A 20,822-nucleotide genomic window follows, 5' to 3' on the forward strand; every position below is an offset into this window, starting at 1 on the left:
ACAACAGCTGTAATTCCACAGGTCTTAATGGAACTTTCAGACAAAGAGAGAGGAAAGACGAGCTTTTAATTCCTTTGTTTAAAAAAAAAAGGGGGGGAGGGGGTGGAGGAAAAGGGTGAGAGAAAGAAAAGTCGGAAGACTTCAGAAGGGTTTTATACTTTGAGGTTCTTGCCCCATCGTGAAGTTGCAACAGCCTTTCAGCTTTTTTTGGGAGACGGTGTCATTCGAATGCCGAGAATGGAAAGCGACTCTTCACCAGTCGGCTTGGCAGCAGCCGTGCTGTGCGTTTCCCATAAACCCCTTTCCCGACACAGCGCTGTTTACTTGAGCTCTGAATCTGGCCCGTGCTGCCTCAGTGGGGCGTTCTGCAGTTAGCAAACCCCCTCAAGAGGCTGCGCGGCCCCGGGTGTTTTCTGTCCCAAGCAGCTCTTGGTTCGGAACGACGGCAGCGAGAAATGAAAAACCTGTTTCGCTTCCTGCCTGCGGCCGTGCTGCGTCGCAACAAAACCCTTACCAAAAAAGCCCCGCTCAGACAAGTTGTCGTGACCCTGCCACGAGATGTCGGCCAAAAGACGGTGGGCCACCAGGGCCGGGGATGCGGGCACAGGCTGCGGTGGCTATTTTCAAGACTGTGTTGCAGCACACACACGTTATAGCAGTCTGCGCGCACCTCCGGCTCCGACCGCCGTCACGACATTTTTTAGAGGACGCGGGAAACGTCGAGAGACTCCAGGGGGACACTCGGGAGAGACAGGGAGGAAGAAGACGGTAGAGAGAATAGAGGCGTTCAGGATGAGTGCAGGAATGGGTCTGTACAAAAAAGAACCACAACGGTGAACGCAGCCGCTTGGAGCAAGCGTATTTTATTGAGCCGAATCAGATCACGCTCTGGACCTCTCTCCAGAGCTCCAGAAAGGATGCAGAGACGTTCACGTGTCGAAGCACCGACCGACGGAAGGGAAAGAAGCTGCATTTGCCAAACGGGTGCATCTGACCCCGCCGAAGGAAGTCGCCCGCAATTTGCTCCTGGAAGCGCGTACGTCGACATGAGGAGGTCGCAGCTGCTGGTCATCTTTCTCCTGAAAGTAGAAAGAGCAGACGTAAAGGGCAGAGAGATCGCTGCTGGCCGGAGCTACTTGATTGAGACGATACCGTGACAGAACAGGCCGTGGCAACTTTTTAGACAGTGCTTTTGCACTTTTATGTGCGCATACATACTTGTGTTGAACCCCTGTCCCCTGCTCTGCTCATCTTGTGCAGGCCGTTGCCCTGCGTGAAAGATGCTGCAGGCCCGTACGGCACCTGCACAAACTGCATCGTCACCTCGTATTCTGGCTGGCTGGCTGGTTCCCGGCTGCAGCATTTCTCCATGCCTGCGTGCAAGCAGCTCAGAGGGTCCTGCTGAGGCTCACCACGCTCCCCCCAGCAGAAAAGTACATTGGGCCCCCCCTCCACCCCGTGTCCGGACGTTTTTGAAAGCCAGTTATAAGATCGGAAGAGCCCGTCCTCTGTAAGCAGCCAGGCTGAAACTTCCGAGACTTTGTTTGAGAGCCACAGGCTCCATCTTCTCTGTGGGGAAAGAAAGAAAAAGAAGAGAGCCCGACGAGCTGAACCGTTTGGTCTAGATCCTGGGCAAAGGCTAGCAGCTGAATCCTGCGTTGCCAGAGAGTTTGGTGACGTCTCTTGCAAGTCCGCAGGGAGAGAGTCACAAAGTCTGTGCCGCAGCTGGGGACCCCAGAAATGAATTCACGCTTTGCTGTCGCGTAGCGGCACACGCCACCGCCCCGTCGGGTCATGTTTCGGCATTAAAAAGGCTCAGGTTTGCCTGCCCCGGTGAAAGAGCAGTGCTGCCGGCCAGCGAGCCTGCCCGGGACTTACCCTTCGGCTACCGCAGGGCACCAATGCGCTGCAGCATTGCAGGGAGCCTGCAGCGCGCGTTCTCCAGGTCGGACAATCCTCCGATGCAGTGTCTCCCGATGAACACGCGAGGCACCTGGGCACAAAACAACGCCACGGATTAACCAGGGGAGCGGGGCTGCTGAAGGCAAAGAGCGGGGAGAGGGTTTGCCTGGGAAGCGGGCTTCGCACCGAGGAGGCCGTCATTTACAAAACCCTCCTCTCCTAGCCCCCAACGGCCCGCCTGCCTGAGGGTCTGCTGCCAGAAGAGAAGGGGTGGGGGAATACTCGGCGTTTCACAGAGGCTGCAGGAGGGTCGAACCGTGCTCCGGGGCAGCGCTGGACATGCTCCAGGCACGCGATCCCAGAGCGGCGAGCGAGCAGCTCCGCACCCGGCGGCGCCTACGGACCGTGCGCGTGCCCGCGGCGGGTTCTCCAGGCGCCGAGGAGTCCCGCCGTCCCTCCGAGGGCTTGCCAGGCACGTGGAGCTGCCAGGTGGGATGCGCAGCCGGCCGCCCGCCGGCCGCCCGCGCTATCAAAAAGTCACTCGGCACGGCAAGCTTGCATTTCTGGCACAACCCCTTCTTCTGCGCGTACCCTCTGGCTGGCCTCGTGTCCTCCGGCTACCGCACAGCCCTGACCGCCTGCTGTTGCCCTGCCCGCGCTGGCCCCTTCTCCGGCTCACCTCACGACAGCCGCCTGGGTGCGCGGCGAGCGGCAATCGGTGCGGAGCCAAATTTGCAAAAGGAAAGAGACAAAAACAGAAAAAAGCAACCCCCTCCTGAAAACCAGGAACGAGTACTGAACCCCAGCATTGGAGACTTCCTCAAGGCACGCATGTGCCGCTCTCCGCAGAGGGAAGTGAAATCAGCGTCGAGCTGGGAAAAAGCGACCCAGCTAAAGCCAGGGAAGGGCGAAAGAAATGAAAACACAGGCAGAAGTGAAATTACTGAGCTGGTAGCGGGTCCAGGACCCAAGGCAAAGGACACGGGCGAGAAGAGGCGTAAAATCCAGAGGGCGAGGGCGGCTCGTGGGAAGGCGGCAGCTCGGAAAGCCCTCTCCGCCGCTCCATGCCGCCACGGGCAGGTCCAGCTTTGGGAGGAGGAGGAGAACCCCCCCCCCCGCGGAGGGACGCCCACCCGCCGGGAGCCCCCCGCTGCCCTCCCCGGGGAGCCGTGCCCTTCAGGATCTCCCTTTGCCGGCACGACGACGTGCACCCTGCCCCGCAGCTGGCCTGGCGACGGCAGCCCGGGGGACGCGCTGGCCCACCGACAGCCTTTTGGTTTATCCTCCCCATCCCTTTCCCTTTCCCTCTTCACCCCGGAGCCCTCCCTCCCCGCCAGCCCTGCTCCCGGCCCCTCACGTCCCCGTAGGGGTGGACGCCGCGCCGCACGAGCCACCCCCGTGTCCCCCCGATGCCAGCCACCCCTCTCCCCCGCCCCCTGCTGCTGGGAAACGTCCTTCTGCTCCCACTGACTGGCTTCTCCCCCCGCGAAACCTCACGCCGTTCTTCTTCGGCAGCCTGGAATTCCGCTTCTGCTCTCGCTCGCTACTAATCCCGTCGATCCCCCTCCCGCTGGGAAAGCAGTTTCTGCTTTCGGCGCCTCGCTTCGCTGACAAAGCCGGCCGCCCTCTCCCTCCCGCCCGAATTCCCCCGCTGCCAGGAAAAAAACGCTTCTGCTTTCGGGATGCCTCTCGCGGTTCCCGGCCCTGCCCGACGCTGCCGCCGAGGCTCAGGGGATGCTCGGTCGCGGGGCTGTGAGGCTTCCTGGGGTCCGCAGGGACGCCCGCCGGCACAGGGCGGCATACGGCAGAGCTCGCAGACGGCACGGCGGCGGGGGGGCCCTTTAGGAAGGCTTTCCCAGAAGGTCCGGCGCTACAGGGGGCTGGGGCCGCGGGGAGAAACGAGAGAGGCGCCTGGCGGCAGCCGGCGCAGAAGGCGGCTAGCGGCGTGCTCCAGCAGCCCGAGGGCCGGGCGTCAGGACGCTCGGGCGTCGGATGCTCTCCCCGAGACGCCGAGCGAGACGCCTGGCGCGGGCCCGCGCGACGCACGAGGAGCGGCCAGCGGGGCCAGCGGGGCCGGGCTGGACGGGGCTCCGAGCAGCCCGGCCTGGTGGGAGGCGTCCCTGCTCGTTGCGGGGGGCTTGGACGCGGCGGCCTCTCGAGGTCCCTCCGACCCCAACCGCTCCACCGCGGCCGCCGTGCCAGGCGAGGTGTCCGGCGGGAGCTGCGGTGAGCGGCCCGGCAGCCCCCGGGCAGCGAAGGCCGTCGTGCTCTTGCCCGCATCCCCCGCGTAAACCGCCCGCCTCGGCTGGGCTGCGCGGCCGGGCTCCGGCGCCTTGCTGACGGCCCGCTCCACGGCAGGCCGCGAGCGAAGGCCCGCGGCTGCCGCCCCTCCAGCCGCGCAAGGCATCCCCCCCGGGGTGACTCCGGGCGTGCTGCCACCCCGTGCCCACGCTGGGGACGGGGACGGGGAGGCGAGCAGGAGGTCGGCTCCTCTCTGCCGCCCCGAGAAGGTACGGCAGGGTCACACTCGCGCCGGGGAAGGGGCTCGACACCGAGAGCCGGGACGCGGCGGGAGGGTCGGGCAGCGGCCGCGCCAGCGCCTTGCCGTCACCCCTGCGGGACCGAGGCGGGGACACGTTGCGCCAGGGCCGGCTGGCCGTCCCGCCGCCCCAAAACCACGAGCGCGGGTCCGGATTTTCCCTGGGCCGAGCCCGGCCACGAGTCTGGACGCACAGCCGGCGCGCAAGACTCCCCCCGAGAGCCCGGCGGCGGGGATAGCACGTCCCCGGCCTCCGCCTGCCGCTTTGCTTCGTGGAGGCCGTTGGACTTCGGGAGCGTTACGGTGGATCGGGGAGGGGAGAAAGGGTCCTGGTGCTTAGCTGGCGGTGTAGCTGCCACCGAGGCACGAGCTGCCGGCCCTGAGCCGCAGCGCTTGTGGGGAAATTCGTTCCTGAAGCTCAAGCACGGAGCGCTGCGCCCCGAGACGGATTGGACCGTCGAAGCAAGCTTCGGAAGAGGCCGCCGCCAAATTTTCTGCGGGCGCGGCATCTACTTTGCGGCCAGCTGCAAGGGTGCGACTCGCAGCGCTCTTTCTGCTTGCCGTCAGAGGGGAAGGCAAGCGTCCCAATTCAGGCACCCCGGCAGCTCCGAGTTCTTGCCCCTCCGCAAACCTGCGCTGCCTCGGGCAGCGCCGTGGGAAGAGCTTTGAAGGAGCTTCCCATCAGGCGCCTGGAAACGTGGCCGTACCCCCCTCCACCAGCCCTTCTTTAGCCGGCAGGGTCACGCACCAAGCCTCAACGCCAGCCTTTTTCCACGCTCCCGCGTGCTCCAGCAGCAGCGGGGGTTGGAGGGGGCACGACTGTCCCGGGAGGTGCCGCGGCTCCCCGGCAGCGGCCGGCAGCGGCCGGCAGCGGGGCAAAACCTGCGCCCAGCCGGTGCCCGCGGTGCGGAGCAGGCTGCACCCCCGGGCACGGCAGCAGGGATCCCCGCGGTGGCTGCAGCGACCGGAGGAGCAGAGGAATCGAAACACGGAGCTTTCGCCAAGTGGGAAAGGGGTGCGGCTTCTCCCTGTGAGCCGGCACGGAGAGCCGTGGGGAAAGAGACCTCGCTTCAGCCCCTGCGGCAGCTGGCCGGAGTCTGGGGCGGCTGGGACAAGGCAAGGGTCCGCAACCTCTGAAATACGACTGCGAGAACTTACCGGGCTCTGCCCTGTTGCTTGGAAGTAATCCTGAGCGTCCCTGGATTCGTTAATGTCAAACACTTGCAGGCACCCGGGCGCAAGGTTGTATTGCTTGAGCATCTCCATGGCATTCCTGCTGTAAGGGCAGCCTGCCCTTACGAACAGGGTTACCTTGCCGTCCTGGATTTTGCTCTCCAGAAACTTATCAGCCATGCTGCTGTTTCAAGGTGAGCGGGAGCGCTGCCCTTCCCCAGCGAGTTCACAGGCAGGCGGGACAGCAGCAATCTCAGCCCGAGGTATTTATGAGCTGGACAGTGCCTTCCTCCCTGGAAACTCCTCCCCAAGAGGACGTAAGCTCTTCAGCAGACCGTGGGTTTTAAGGCAGCGGTACTTTTACTTTCTGCCTCTTTTTACAGGAAATCCAAATTGCCAAACTGGTTTCTTTGCACTACTTTGCAGGATGAAAGCGGGAAGACAGGTAGCTGTCGGGCGTCACTTCAGCGCCCGCGCTGCGGCACGAGGTTTGCAGGAGCGGCTCGCGAACTGGTGCGCCGGCCGGGGCTGAGCTCCCGCTGCCGCCTCTCTCCCCCGAGGCACGTTGGGCAATGTCCGTCCTGCCCCTCACCTCACCGTTCGGGATGCTGAAACCGCCCTGGGGGCACAGTGCGGACATCCCGAAGCCCACAGGGAAGCTAACTGACATCCATCCTTTCGCCATACTGGCTTCCCACCCCAGAAGCGAAAAGAAAATCCCCAAACCCAACCCGTTTGGGGCGTACGTCTTTCGACCTGCAAGCCTTCCACAGGGGTGGCATTCCCTGCCGACGGTTTCCAAAAGTGCCTGAACAGCTTCTCAGCCTTGCCTCAGTTCCCAGGAGGTCTGTGTTTTAGCCCCAACAGGACCTGAGGACCAAAAGCGTTCAGAGAACCCGTCCCAGCGTTGAAAGAAAGTCCCGAACTGTCACTTGAGGGCACCTATGCTGAGAATGTATTTAGGGGACATATTAGTGGAATCAAAAGCATTCAACACACGCACGGTATGACACAATTCAGCACGCTTTTGTACACTTGACGGAGGGAAAAATGTTGAGGCTGCAATCCCTCAGAGATTGAAAGTCGTACGAGATGCAGTTGGGTAGCCAGCCCAGGAGGGACGAATCGTGCCCAAACTTCAGATGTCAAGCCGTGGCAGCAACGCTGCAACCGCAAGCGAGAGGCTTGGCAGGACGATGGCCGTCTGCAGCATCCCTCCTCCGGGCAGAGCCCGTGTCGTGCCAGCCACTCACCAACATACAGCTGCTTTGTTACAGGGGTGGCAAACAACCATATGCAACGTATCAGACCGTTGCTGGGCAGACTCAGTCTGATACTTAGTTCAGCTTTTGTCAAAGCGCTCAGCCCTGCTCCGCTTGCTTTTGAACTAAGTTGCTTTATTGCCCGGGAGTCCCCAGCGTTTTCCACCCGTTTGACTTGCACGGGACGACAGAGACCTCCGGACATCACCCAGCCCAAGCCCCTGCTCAGGGCAGGGTCCGCTCCAGCCGGTTGCTCAGGGCCGTGTCCCCTCAGGGCCCGAATGACTCCAAGGATGGAGCCTCCGCAACCGAAACAAAGAGAGTGTTTTCCTTATGTTTAGACGGAGCCTCCTGCGTCCCCGTTTGTGCCTGTTGCTGCTGGTGCTGGCACTGGGCACCACTGGGAAGAGCCCAGCTCCGTCATCTCCATTCCTCCACCGGGTATTTATGCACGTGGGCAAGACCCCCCCGAGCATCCCCTTCCCCAGGCGGGGCAGCCCCAGCTCTCCCAGCCTCCCCGCGTATGACAGATGCTCCCATCCCTTCGCCATCTGCACGGCCCTTTGCTGGCCTCGCCCCAGTCTGTCCACGTCTCTCTCGTACTGGGGAGCCCAGGACCGGTCTAGGCAGTTGAGCAGTCCCCGCAAGGATCTTGGGCCGCTCGCCAAATGCGAGCCCGCTCACACCCTGGCTACTTCCAGTAACGAGGCTTAATCCAGGAGGAGGAGAATAAAGAAGTTCACTTCTTTTTTTCGTGGGTCTGGAAGGGGAAAACCAGCACCAGGGCCCACGCTATCTTTTCTCCAGTCGATCGGCGTTGCGCGTGACAGGCGCGTGCAAGAGCTCTGCCCCTACCCCAAACAGGGCTTTCCAAATGCAGTTTTCTGCAGCGTCAGCGCGGGAGAAGGAAACTTGCTCCGCTGCGCACAGAAAAACAGGCCTTTTGAGCTCACCCCGCTGCTTTGCCGTCCTCGGGAAGGAGAATGTCGGCAGCCGGGTTTAGGCCGCTCTTGGGGCACCTCCATACCACAGCTGCTCGCCAGGCGCCGGCCAGCTGCTTGCTACACCACGGAAAGTCCCTGGCAGCGAAGCTTCTCCCACTTTCCACTTTCGGTATTGCTTTTCATTCTCTTCTTTCCAGGAAAGCAGAAGAGCCTGGAGACCAGATGCTTTTCCCGGAGTATCTTCTCTGCTAGTCCGTGTTAGCCCTCGGAATAGGTGTCACCTGGCTGAAGTACCCCCTTGCCCACCTTGAAACTGCAGCAAAGGTCAGGCACTACCTAAGCGTGCCCTTGACGTCCGCACGCGTCGACTGAACGGACTTGAAAGGTGACTGGTGCGGGGAAAGCGCAGCGGCTGAAGCTAACTAAGGCATCCCGCGCGCAGCGATAAGAACACTGAGGCAGTATTTCCTGCACGTTGTCCCATTTTGGGTGCAAGCATTTCTCTTCCTGAAGAAGAAAAGCCAGCTGCTGGTGTTTTCACCCTTTAAAATATCCTAAAAGGAAGGCCAGCAAAAGCTGAAAGCCCAGCTGGGCTACCCAGAGGTTTTGCGATGCCCATCGCTCCCCGTGCCCTTGGGGGCACAGCCCGCCTTCTGCGTCCCCGGTGTAGGCGGATGGGCAGCTGCTGCCCAAAAGCCCTTTTGTGCCGGGGGGCTGGGGGGGGGAGAGGGCAAGGCAGCAGGGTGGGAGCGGGAGATGACAGACACACCACTTACTTACTTACTTATATTTGCTGGTTCTTTCTTGCCTGGGTCCAACATCGAATTTCTTCCCGTTGCGTTGTTCGCTTAACTGTCAGGCATAATAAAGGCACGTGGATCCTGGCTGGACGCTCAACGGTATCTGCCGAAAACGAAATGAACAGCAAGAGGGATGCTGCTAAACCTCCATACGCAAAACGTCGTGGTCTGTAGCATTGGCTCTGGGCGCGGAGTTAAGCGGAGCTCTAAGCCTCTGCTCGCATCCACCTATAAATGCTGCCGTGCCTGCCCTGAGACAAGAAAATAAGAATTACGATCCAGCGGTGAGAAGCGCGTTCTTCCTGGCCCGTGGTGCCCGCGCGCTTTCAAGTTGCAGGCTGTGCTTCCAGATGCCAGGCCGGCAGCTCGCCCTCGGCTGAGAGCCGCGGGAAGCCTTTACTCGTAGCTGGGCGTACAAGACCGGTCAGTGCCAGGACAGGCGTCACCAGGGTTAAAAGCCAGCCCTGGACAGGGAGTCTGCAGACACCTGCCCGCTGCGATGAGTGCTAGGGCAGCAGCGAGGGGTGGGTGGAGGAGGAGAACCGTGCGGGGCTACTAGTCGGCGAGGCGAAGAGACCTGCAGCGTCGAGGGGAGAGAGGCTCGGGACGCTGCTCCCCAGGTACTCACATCCAGAGCCCGCGGGCGCAGCGGAGAAACCCCGGGTGCAGGAGGGTTCCCCCCGCACGAGGTCGTGGCGGTGATGCCGAGTGCGTGGCGCAGGTCGGCCAGGGTGGGCTTCCCGGCGCGTGCCGTGGGACGGCTGCGTGCGGTGACCCAGAAGAAGTTGTGGCTCTTGGCGTCAAACGCTCCCGGCCACGCTGTGGGGGTAAGCAGTCCTCCTGAGCTGGCGGGGCTGTGGGATCGCTTGGTGACTGCCGTCCCGGCGCTCCCGTTCCGTCACGAGCATTGAGTCGGTCTGGGTGTATTTCCAGGGTCTGTAATCGACGGGGTAGTGCGAGGCTCATCCCTCAGCTCTCCAGCCATACCCCAGTTCTACACCAGTTACTTCTTCGGGGAGTTACCGCCGTGAAGGAACCAGCCTTTCGGGAAATCCTGCCAGGGCTACTGACATTACTTTTAGGTGTTCGCCGGGTCCGCTATACCTCTTGCCAAAACGGGAAGGTATTCTTCCTCTGGGGGAAACCACTGCTATGAGAACGGGTTAAAAGCATCATCAGCGCGGGGAAAAAGGGAAGCAGAGGTGTAGTGCTAACTCTGCACAAAAATGTGTGTAACGACGTCGATAGTATTCGGCATAGAGGCGTGCAGGTCTTGATCCTACCCAAGCTTAAAAGTGTGCATAACGTTATTAGATTCCTTAGGGAAGAACCACCCCGGCAGCCAACACGGTCCCTCTAGGACAAGGTCAAACTACTCTCCTAAAAGCCAGGAGGAGGCAGATTTCAGGGAGAGGACTGAATCTGCATCCCCCTGTCCTGGTGAGCATGGTCGTCCCTGCAGGACTGTTTCAAAAAGCATCCTTGGTAGCCCCAACATCTCCCTGCGCAAAACAACTCTGCAAGCGGCTTTTCAAATTCCTTCTTTTCCGTGGCTGATTTCAGCCCCAGCAATTTCATCAAAACGTTCATTTGGTACTGTTTTTCCCCAAAGGATAGCAAAGTCGCGACTCCTGTACTTCTTCCCGTTTGGAGGATTGCGTTTCAGGGGGGTTGTGCGTCAGCTGAAGTGCAGAGGCTGGTAGGAGGAATGATCACAATCGCCCGCAACAGAGTGAAGTAGTCAGAGATGCAGCTTGGATGAACTTCTCCTCCTGAGCGAGGTAAGCCTTTTTGCCAATCATTTATCAACAAAGTCTGTGCAAGTTTTCTGCAGATATGGAACATCGTAATGGTGTATTTGCATGCTAAATTGAGAGACGTGAAGCTAACGCTGGAAACCTAATGTCTAAATATTTCTACCGGGTTGCGTAAGAGCCTCCCCACATGTGTGTGCTCACGCGCGTGCTTAATCTTTCACTTCCTTGGATGCTGGTTTCAATGAAATGGATGATATTTTGGAAGTTTGCAAGCCAAAGGGGAAGGTTAGCAGCCGGAGTCTTACCCCATGCAGAGTAAATGGTGAGTAAAAATAAACAGGGCCTCACAGGCTGTCAATAAAAATGAGGGCAAGTAATCAGAACCTGGATTGCACACTTGATGTACCCTAACTCAGGAAAAAAAAAATAAAAAAAAGATATTTCTGAAAGAAGAGTTGAATATTTCAGGGAGGTTTTTTGCTCTGCATGGGACTTCCTTAGAGGTGAGACTGAGTCTCGCTGGTAATGCTTTCTCTACATCAAGTGTTTCCTGAACTTTGAGCGATGCCTGACTTGGAAAGCGGGCATATGGGCGCACTGCCCGTTTGTTCCTAAAGCCCATCTCAACCCGTGCTAGTCCCCCAAAAGAAGCAGAGGGACAGTCACGCTTATTTCCACGTAGACAGCCACGGAAGAGGAACAGAACAGGGAGGTTTGGTTACTGTGCCGGTGACAACGTAATGGCAGGTTGCAAGGCCCACGAGGTGCCTTGTCAAGGCAGGTCCCGCGGTGCCGACCTGGTGTGAGTCCGGTCCAGATGTCGGGTCACTCCCCAAAATGGGCCCGAGCAGCTCCATCTCGCACCGCTGAGCAAAGCAAGGCCCTAATATCTTGGAAAATCTGAGCGGAGAGTTCACCTTCCTAAGCCCTTTCTGCCTGAGGGAAGGCACAGGACTGCTGATAGAAGTAAAGAATTGTTTTCTCCTCTTTTCTCCCCAGCAAAAGGAGAGTCAGAGTCCAGAGCTGGGCAAAAATGGGGGAGAAGGACCCCGGAGGAAATGTTTTCTTGGAAATGCCACCAAACTCATCTACTTCCAGTGACACAGCCACATGCAGAGCTGAAAGCTATTTGTGGCAGTTGGCGAGGGTTCAGTGAATAACCTGTCGAAAAACCAGCAACGCTGCCACAGCTGTGCACTCATTTCCCTTAATGTTCCCTTTGCACCGCAGGGGAGAGAAAGCTTGGGATGCCGGTTGGAAACGGGGCTTACAGGGACGGACAGGCTGCGTATCCGTAGGAATTATTTACAGATGATGCACAGCGATCAGCACTGGTTCACGAGCTTAGGAGAAGATGCCACTCCTCTTGTTATGCTGAGTCATTTTATCTTTGGAAGAAAAGGTTGTGCTTCCCAGGATTTGCAGTGTGATGTGGCTTGTTGTGATTGGCAGCGGATGGGTATCGAGCGCTGGAGAACTCTCGTCCAGTGACGTGAAGCATTTAGAAAGCCAGCCAGGCTCTGCACTTTGCCCCCCCTGTTCACAGGGTGTTCCGTGTTCCCAGGCTCGCTCTCTTCCTATAATTCCAACCAGACTTTTTAAAAATCACTTTCCCAGAAACCTAGGGTGACGATTGTCCAGACTCGGGAAATAACCAGGACGTGCTGTGTCTCCAGCAGGGTTTGGCAGGCCTTCTGCCACCCCCTCGTGTGGTCGGGGCACTGTCAGGCCACCCTGGCAGGGCTGACCAAGGGAAAAGCACGCGGGCACCTCGGGGACGCCGCGGGCCTCTCACAGCACTCGGTGCCCATCTTGCCTCTCGCGTCACTCTTCATACCTGCCCGTAGCGGGTATTAGCGGTTACCTGGTCAGGACGGCTGCTTTACGTCCTCTCGGTAGAGGTGAAGGCGGCTACGGGCCGGTGGGAGCGCTGGAGAATGGGATGCTGTGGGATGCGACCGCAGCGGGGGGCGGGCAGCAGAGACCTGCTGCCTGGGCGAACCTGCGCTCCCGGGGAGCCTGCAGCCGCCTCTTCCCCGGGGCAGGGCCCTGCTCGGGCACCGTCAGCCTCAGCTGTTTTTTTGCACGAGAAGCAGGCAAAGGGAACTGCTCAGTCCGCATATTGCAGTGCCCCCTTCTGCCCCCGGCTTCCACGGAGAAGTCAAACCAAAAGCAAAGCGTGAACTCTTTGGGTTTTTTTTCTTTTTAATATATACCTATGTCGTTATCTTAGTTCTCTGTAGCTGCCATTCGCAAGATGACCTTGGTCCCGCAGCCCCCGTGCCCTGCCTGTGCCCCCTGAACCTGCGGCAGAACATCACCCCCCGCCTTCCTATGCAAAATGGCTAGACGGGGGAAATGAAGGGGGTGTGCTGCATCTAGCTTTCTAGCTTATAAAGTACTTGGGAGCCATTGCAAAATGTGCCATTGAGTCTGTGTAAAGACTCATAATGTGACCGAACCTCCTAAGTAGTAGTAGCTAAATATCCAATTGCATGCACATACAAAACTGCATGCATATCTTACATCAGGTCTGCATCGTGTATTGCTCATGATATGGGTGTAAATATATAATACAATTCACACGCGTTCTCTCTATATAGAAACATACACATTTTGTATGCAGCTTAGGCAATTTGGAAGCGGAAGCACAGGTGAACAGAAATAGAACAGGAACGATAAAGTGCCAAATGTCTTCAAGGAATTAGGTAGGTGGCAGGGTTGTGGGTAAGGAGGAAATTAAGACAGTAACTTCTACAGTAGCATTTACAGTATATTTATCTTGCATGTCAGTTGGTCTGTTTATTGTAATTTTGATTAAATCATTTACATCCGGCTGTAAGCTCTCATCCCGTCTTTGGTTGCTCTCCTGTCGTGCCTCGTTTGGCACTTTCTTGCACACAGGACTGTGGAGCTCGGCTGGACTCTGCAGAAGTCCGAGTGCCAGGGCTGGCAGCTCAGGCTGTCACCGTTTTCCTCAAGAGCCTGTAAGACCTCCACCACCCTGGGCCGGTAACCTTACCGGGTCTTCCAAATGCTGTAGTAAAGCAAATGATTCACTTGCAAATATTACAGAATGGAAAGATTTATCAGCATTCTTTTCATAAGACAACCATCAGGAAATTCACCTAGGCAAAATACTTGATCTGGTTAATGTCATACTTAGTTAAAGGATTTAAAGGAATGTCATTTGGGATAATTTGCCTTTCTTTGCTTTGCGTGGTTATGTGCAAGTTTGACTTCCAGAACCCCCGTTCATTACCAATGGGATTACTGATGAACACAGATTACTGATTTGCATAATAATTCACAGCACTGCCTATTTATGCAATGGGCCAGAGGTTCAGTTCGTGTCAATTGGTGTAACTACAGCGCTGTCAGATTTCTGGCTAGTGGAAAGCCTGTTTCTGACTGACACAAGTTTGCCCTGTTTGCAGCACCTGGTGCTGGGAGCAGGTTGTCGTAACAAATTTGGTATTTCTTTTTGTTTGCCGGTGGCTACCAGGCAGATGTAAACATCTTGACCGGTATAAAGAGAGTGTGTGCTATTAGTTATCTATTGGATAGTGTTACTTTTAAACACTTCATGTTCAGTGAAGTGGAGGCCTTCTGAGAAAATGAGAGCTTTAAAATCAAGATCTCTCTGGGTATGTAAAATCATCACTGGTTTTTATCTCGTGTCCTGCAGGTGCAACTGTACCAGCCCACAGAGCAGTTCTGGTAGCTCGCTGTGAGGTAATGGCAGCTATGTTTAATGGTAATTATCTAGAAGCAAGTAGTGTTCTGGTTCCAGTGTATGGGGTTTCCAAAGACACTTTCCTCTCCTTTCTAGAGTACCTTTATACCGACTCCTGCTGCCCAGGTAAGAAAATTTTAAAATACACGTATGCCTGTTGTTACTCATTTTTCTGCAGTGGGGCATTGATAGAGAGTAAAGTAGCAGCATTTATTTCATTGAAAAATGCCAGTCTTGTTAATGTAGAACGTCTCGAGAAAGAGAACTTGTTCATATTGTGCAATAAAGAAAGAAATCACTCTTATTCAAGTAAAATCAATGTTAAAGGATTTTCAGTCATGGGTTTCTCTAGGTTTGCTTTAGTAACAACTCAGAGTTGGGCCACCACCGCAGTGAATGGCAAAAAATAACTCAAAAACGCCTTCTATATATATGACTTTACAAAACAATACGCAATTGATGATTTGTCAAAAGAAGTTCTTGGTGTTCTTGGTGTTTTTCCACGAACTCTCAGTTCTCTATTCTCCAGTGGTTTCAAAAGTCCAATACATTTTCCTGTCTTGACTGACTCTTATTGTCTTGTCCTGGTTCTTCTGAAGTTAGTGGTCGTAGGCAGAAGGTCTTTGGTCACCACAATCACTTTTCTTCTTACACATCAAAGATCACCTTTGAATTTCTGAAAATCACTCAGGCTATTCTATTAATTTATCTTGTTCTAAAGTTAATCACTTACTCCCATGTCTTAGGTCTAAGATATATGATCCTTCTTCTGTTGATTCAGCTTGACTGGGTTTTAAGCCAGCCGTGGTGGGGCCTACATATATGACAAATAAGCAACTTATGCATATTGTTTTATAAGCACCTGCATTCTATTAATCACATCTAAAGTAATCTCTAATCATTAGTTATATGTCTGATATGAATATTCTTAGAAACAGTGAGGCTTAAGGCCTAGTTCCCTTTACAATCCAATGCAGGCAGAACGAATACCACTAATAAAATGCTGTATTTGTTTTGTGCTGACACAGCAAGACTCAAAAAACTGTGGAATTGCATTTCTGGTCCATTACAATGTTTGGAATTTTTGCTCTACATCACAGTAATACTGCTTTCTAATCTTAATTCTGGGTTTTATTTCAAAATTGTCATTTTGTTGAGCATATATTTTGCTAAGTTTAATATAAACGAGGTTAAATTGTAGGAATATCTTATTTGTACACATGAATACCTTATTTGTATGTAAAACCAGAATAAAAGTATGTCAACTGGCGTATTTGGCAAGAAAAATTGAGCTAGAGTATTCGTTGTGTCTTAACCTTTGTCTTTTTTAATGGGAAGAAAATCTACACGCTAAATAAGAAATAGGATTTAAATATGGATTACTTTGATATAATGAAAGAAAGTTGTTGTGCTATGTATTTTTGCTTCTGTTTTCTTTTCAAATAATTCTACCTCATTCTTAGGTTTTCCATATGTTTCTCTTTTCAGTCCGCCTAACTTTTCCTTGCCCATCAGTTTATATATGCAAACACCGTACCATATTTTTTTCAAAAATAGAGTTGCTCCATCTTCTTTTTGGCCTTTTTGCTGCGTTTTCTTGTACATGTAATGCACATGTTCTTTTCTGAAAGGAAAGCTAAATCCTCTTATTAGTCATCACTTGACTTTAAATAGACCAGCAGCACTTGACTCAGCATCTTCAAGATGCAGGATTTTGATAACAATTTATTACACTTACCTCCTAAAAAGTACTAACTTCTCTTTTCCTGTTAATTACGTAGTTTATCGGCAAAAAGAGAGCAATATAGCAAACTTATAGGGATAATAATGAAAAGGAAATAAGGTGATCAACAATGGTTTGATTTTGTGTCCATTGTTTAAAAGGTGACTGGGTGAAAAGTGGCTTTGATCATCTTGTCAAAAAGGCAAAACACATGTAACTTCTGTTTTCTTGTTTTTCAGCCAGTATTCTCCAAGCTATGTCTCTCTTGATCTGTGCAGAGATGTACCAAGTAATGAGACTCCAGCATATTTGTGAGCTTTACATTATCACGCAGCTTCAGAGCATGCCTAGCCGGGAACTGGCATCCACAAGTCTCAGTATCGTTAGCTTGCTCAAAAAAGCTAAGGTACGTGTTGTGTATAGCAACGAAGAATATGCATGTCGACTCTGATTAGTGGGGTTTGTTTAACTGATAAGGTTTTTACGGTCTTAATGATTTCCCTTCCCAAGGACAAACACCGATACACAATCTGTTGATGAGGGCTATCTAGTGGCACAAGGCTGGCTAAAATACGGCCTTCAGCCTTTTATTGCAGAATGCGCTGCCGTACGATGATCTGTGCGATTTCCTTCATCATAGACAGGTTGTGGCAGTTCCGCTTAATTGCAGCTGCTGCCAGAAAAGATGTGTTTCAGGCAAGTGAAGAAGCACTACTTGCCCTTTCAGTCAAAAAGAAAATTGTCTGATACGCAGGTGGCAAAGGAGATCTAACCTGATAGAATATTGAGTGACATACATAAGAAGCAGGAAAAGAAAAGACTAGTGGCTGACAAGAGAGAGAAAGAGAGACAGTAAAGAGAGGTCTGGAAGACAGAAGAGGAAAATAAAACCTGAATCGTTTACAAGTCTCAGGCAGGCTATTGTCTTGAACAAACAGGATTTTGTGGAGAGGGAGGAGACAACAAAACCAGCGCGCCAGGCTCCTTATCTTCCTTTTTCTCCAATTCTGCTTCTCTGCAGAAGACAAAAATTGCCAAGATTCATGGCCAAAGGAGGCCCAGGGGTTAGGTCACACCCGCGGGAGAGGGAGTTTTATCGTTCGTTCTCCGGTCTCCGTCTGTTTACATATTTCCATCAACGGCTTTTCCTTTGTTACCTCCTGCAGTCAAAACTTTATGTAGTAAACTGCTATGTATGTTGACAGGGGAAATCTGAAATATTTTGACAAGCAAGGCGTAGCTGTCTTTTCGACACGATAGCATTAAGTGTTGTTTGTGTTTCCCTTCTTCTCGCAGTTTCACAATTCCGATTGCCTTTCGACTTGGCTGCTTCATTTTATTGCCACTAACTACCTCATCTTCAGTCAAAAGCCTGAATTTCAAGATCTTTCAGGTAACCTATCGATTACTTCTACAACAAGAAATGTTTCTCAGTTCTGCTTAAATCCGAAGCGAGGTACTGGACAGTACTACTTCTGCACGAGAAGACGATGAGGACTTCTTTAGGCCACACAGTCTAGTCCAGTCCAGAGTCCGTCTGAGCTGGGTGCTGCACCACCCTACCGTGGGACCAGCACGCGACATGTAAAGAGCAGCATAGCCCGCAGCTGCATCCCCTTGTCTGTTGGTTCCTCTACTGATGGCCAGGTTCCCACCCATAACTGAAGCAACTGGGACGGTTTGGTCATCTTACGTCAACCCCTCCACCTTACGTATATAATCTTGGTTTAGTTTGTACGTTTGAATTGAGGTGATGAGTCACGTCCAATACCTGCTCTTTAAGGGCTGGGGTTTTCTTTGAAGAAAATAGGAACCTTGCAGGAGTCTCCAGCAGATCTCAAGAAATCAGATAACTAATGCCCATTCAAGTAAATAAACCCAGGTTCTTCCAGGGAACTGATATTTATTTTCCCAAACGGTACATCTGTTTCCTGACACGTGACTGTAGAAAGTTTTCCTCATTGCCTCTGGGAGTTTCCATCCCCCTGATGAAGGTGATCCTGATGGGTGCATCTCTTTGACCCGTAGTTCATATTCGGACCGTCGGTACGGGGCCAGGGTATTCCAGAAGGGGATGTGTCGTATCAGTGAGCCAAAGCTCTGCTTGGTCCAAAGGACGTTAAAGGTCTTCTTTGGCATTTGCAAGGCTCGTACGTGTATTTGTGATGACGGACAACTTTGTAATCATTATGAGCAAAGGAAGGAGAGCTCGGTCCTCCCTGCTTTCTTTGGACCTGGAATTTGTCTTCCAGTGGCCCATCTGCGACTCTTCTGAAATGTCCATTTGGTATAGCCAGGTCTGGATTAAACGTGGGAGAGCAGGGCACCCGTGCTGGCAGGTGTCACCCACCCGTGGGTTCGGTCCACAGCGGACTTGCTTTGCTTCCCTTCCTGCTGTTTCAGCTGACAGGGCGTGTTTGAAAGGACTTTGTGGCATCTTCTCGCTGCAGGGCTTCGGTCTCAACCACCCCGGGGTTCTCCTGAAGCTGCAGGAATCAGGTCGTCCCTTCTGTTTGGTGAAGGTGGGAGCTGCCTCTGGCTTCCCCTTGGTGAGGCAGGAGAGCAGAGAGACCCTTCGGACTTAGGGTCCCCGCAGGGCTCAATCTAGGCACGTCTACTTACCCGTTTCCCAGTTCCCCAGTGGGTTACCGGTTTGGCATTATAGCTTATTAAACGTTTCTTTTTCTGCTGTGGAAAGCGACAGTGACAGTGCTTCTGTCTCCACGTTGCAGTTATCCTGATGGATAGCAGGCTGCACATGAGCCTGTCGTGAAACTTAGGCGGTGATGCTGCTGCTGAGCATCGCTTGTCAGCACCCGTCAGCGTGTGCTCGGACAGCACCCGAGTAACTCGAGGATGAGCTGTACAGTGTCACCACGCCAAATGTTTGCTCTGCCATCACCTGGAGTTTCCTCGGTGCTTTCACCATTCACGGAGCACCCAGGGCTGCTGCAGAGCAGTACTAAAGCTGTTGGCTGTCAGATGAGATTTCTGAAGTCTCCGGTGGGTGACTGATGCCAGGGTGGCCGTTTTGGAGCCAAGCACATGGGGGCTGGCTTGAAGGAAAAGGGCACCACGCCAGTGGAGTGGTATCCTTTGCAATTTGGTGTCCGCACGCCCGGCAGCCTGTCCTTTGCTTTTCTCCTTCCTCTGTGTCATAGAAAGATAGAGTGGTTTGAGTTGGAAGGGACCTTAAAGATCGTCTCGTTCCAACCCCCCTGCCACGGGCAGGGACACCTTCCACTAGACCAGGTTGCTCACAGGTGGAATGGTAGCCCTCTATGTCAAGAAATGGATAGAGTATGAAGAGTTGTCTCTGAAGAATAGCCACGAGCAGGTTGAAGAATTAGAGACCGAGGCAACAAAGGGAACCTTGAGGTTTGTGTCTATTACAGGCCACCCGATCAAAGGGAGCCTATTGATGAAGCCTTCTTACTCCAGCTACAGGAGGCATCGCACTCGCGGGCTTTTGTCCTGCCAGGGGACTTCAACCACATCAACATCTGCTGGAAAAGTAGCATGGTGAGCTGTAGGCAATCCAGGAGACTCCTGGAGAACATTGTCAATAACTTCTTAAGCCAGGTAACAGACAGCCCTACCACAGGGGATGGGATACTGGACCTAATGGTCACCAATGCAAGTCAGATAATTGGTGACATCAAGATTGGAGGCAGCCTGGAGGGATCCCCTGCCGGGATCACACACTTGTGGAGTTTGCAGTCCTGAGGGTTATGGGTCAGGCAAAGAGTCAAGTCAAGACCCTGAATTTTAGAAAAACAAACTTCAGCTGTTCAGGGGGCTAGTCAATAGGGTCCCCTGGGAAACTGCCCTCAGGGTCAAGGGAGCAGAACAGAGCTGGCAGATCTTTAAGGACACTTCCCATAGAGCGTAAGAACTCTCAATCCCCAGGTGTAAGAAATGAAGAAAAGAAGGCAAGAGACCAGCATGGAGGAGTCGAGATCTGCTGGTCTAACTAAAGGGCAAGAAGGAAACGCACAGGAAGCGGCAACAGGGACAAGTACCTTGGGAAGAGTATAGGGACGCTGCCCAGTTGTGTAGGGATGGGTTCAGGAAGGCCAAGGCGCAGCTGGAGCTGAACTTGGCGAGGGATGCAAAGAATAGTAAGAAGGGCTTCTACAGGAATGTCAGCCAGAAAAGGAAGGTCAAAGAAAGTGTACCTGCCTTTATGAACATGATTGGCAAACTGGTAACAATGGACAAGAAGGCTGAGGTACTCTACAAATTTTTTGCCTCAGTCTTCACTGGCAACCTTGCTTCCCACACCTCTTGAGTGGATGGCCTGCAAGACAGAGACAGGGGGAGCAAAGTGCCTCCCACTGTAAGAGAAGATCAGGTTCGTGGCCACCTGAGGAACCTGACCATACCTAAGTCCCTGGGACCTGATGAGATGCATCCCAGAGTCCTGAGGGAACTGGCTGATGTAGCTGTCAAGCCACTCTCCATGATATTTGAAAAGTTGTGGCAGTCAGGTGAAGTCCCCAGTGACTGGAAAAAGGGAAACATTGCACCCATTTTTACAAAGGGCAGAAAGGAGGACACTGGGAACTACCAACCAGTCAGCCTCACCTCTGTGGCTGGGAAGATCATGGAACGGATCCTCCTAGAAGCTCTGCTAAGGCACATGGATGACAGGGAGGTGATTCAATACAGCCAGTCTGGCTTCACCAAGGACAAGTCTTGCCTGACCAACCTAGTGGCCTTCTACGATGGAGTGACTGCACCAGTGCAAAAGGGAAGAGCCATGGATATCATCTATCTGGAATTCTGTAAGACCTTTGACACAGTCCCCCTCAACATTCTTCTTTCTAAATTGGAGGGAAATGGATTTGATGGATGGACTGTTTGGTGGATGAGGAATTGGTCGGATAGTTGCATCCAGAGGGTAGTGGTGAATGGCTCAATGTCCAGATGGAGAGTGATGAGTGGTGTCCCTCAGGGGTCCATACTGGGACCCGTATTGTTTAA

The 20,822-nt window shown here is 53.8% G+C and overlaps 2 protein-coding genes across 2 annotated transcripts; one reads left to right on the forward strand and one right to left on the reverse strand.

The window, feature by feature from the left end:
* Positions 1-847: 847 nt before the first annotated feature.
* Positions 848-5,855, reverse strand: LOC128137116 (glutaredoxin-1-like). Its single transcript, XM_052777785.1, has 3 exons — positions 5,600-5,855; positions 1,879-1,993; positions 848-1,079 (listed from the first exon to the last, which is right to left on the reverse strand). The coding sequence occupies exons 1-2, from the start codon at positions 5,792-5,794 to the stop codon at positions 1,886-1,888; spliced, it is 303 nt and encodes a 100-aa protein (XP_052633745.1). The 5' UTR covers positions 5,795-5,855; the 3' UTR covers positions 848-1,079; positions 1,879-1,885.
* Positions 5,856-13,530: 7,675 nt separating this feature from the next.
* On the forward strand, positions 13,531-19,086 carry LOC128137714 (rho-related BTB domain-containing protein 3-like). Its single transcript, XM_052778855.1, has 3 exons — positions 13,531-14,239; positions 16,076-16,242; positions 17,133-19,086. The coding sequence occupies exons 1-3, from the start codon at positions 14,116-14,118 to the stop codon at positions 17,328-17,330; spliced, it is 489 nt and encodes a 162-aa protein (XP_052634815.1). The 5' UTR covers positions 13,531-14,115; the 3' UTR covers positions 17,331-19,086.
* Positions 19,087-20,822: the final 1,736 nt, after the last annotated feature.

This window comes from Harpia harpyja, chromosome Z (genome assembly GCF_026419915.1).
Source record: "Harpia harpyja isolate bHarHar1 chromosome Z, bHarHar1 primary haplotype, whole genome shotgun sequence".
NCBI lineage: Eukaryota > Metazoa > Chordata > Aves > Accipitriformes > Accipitridae > Harpia > Harpia harpyja.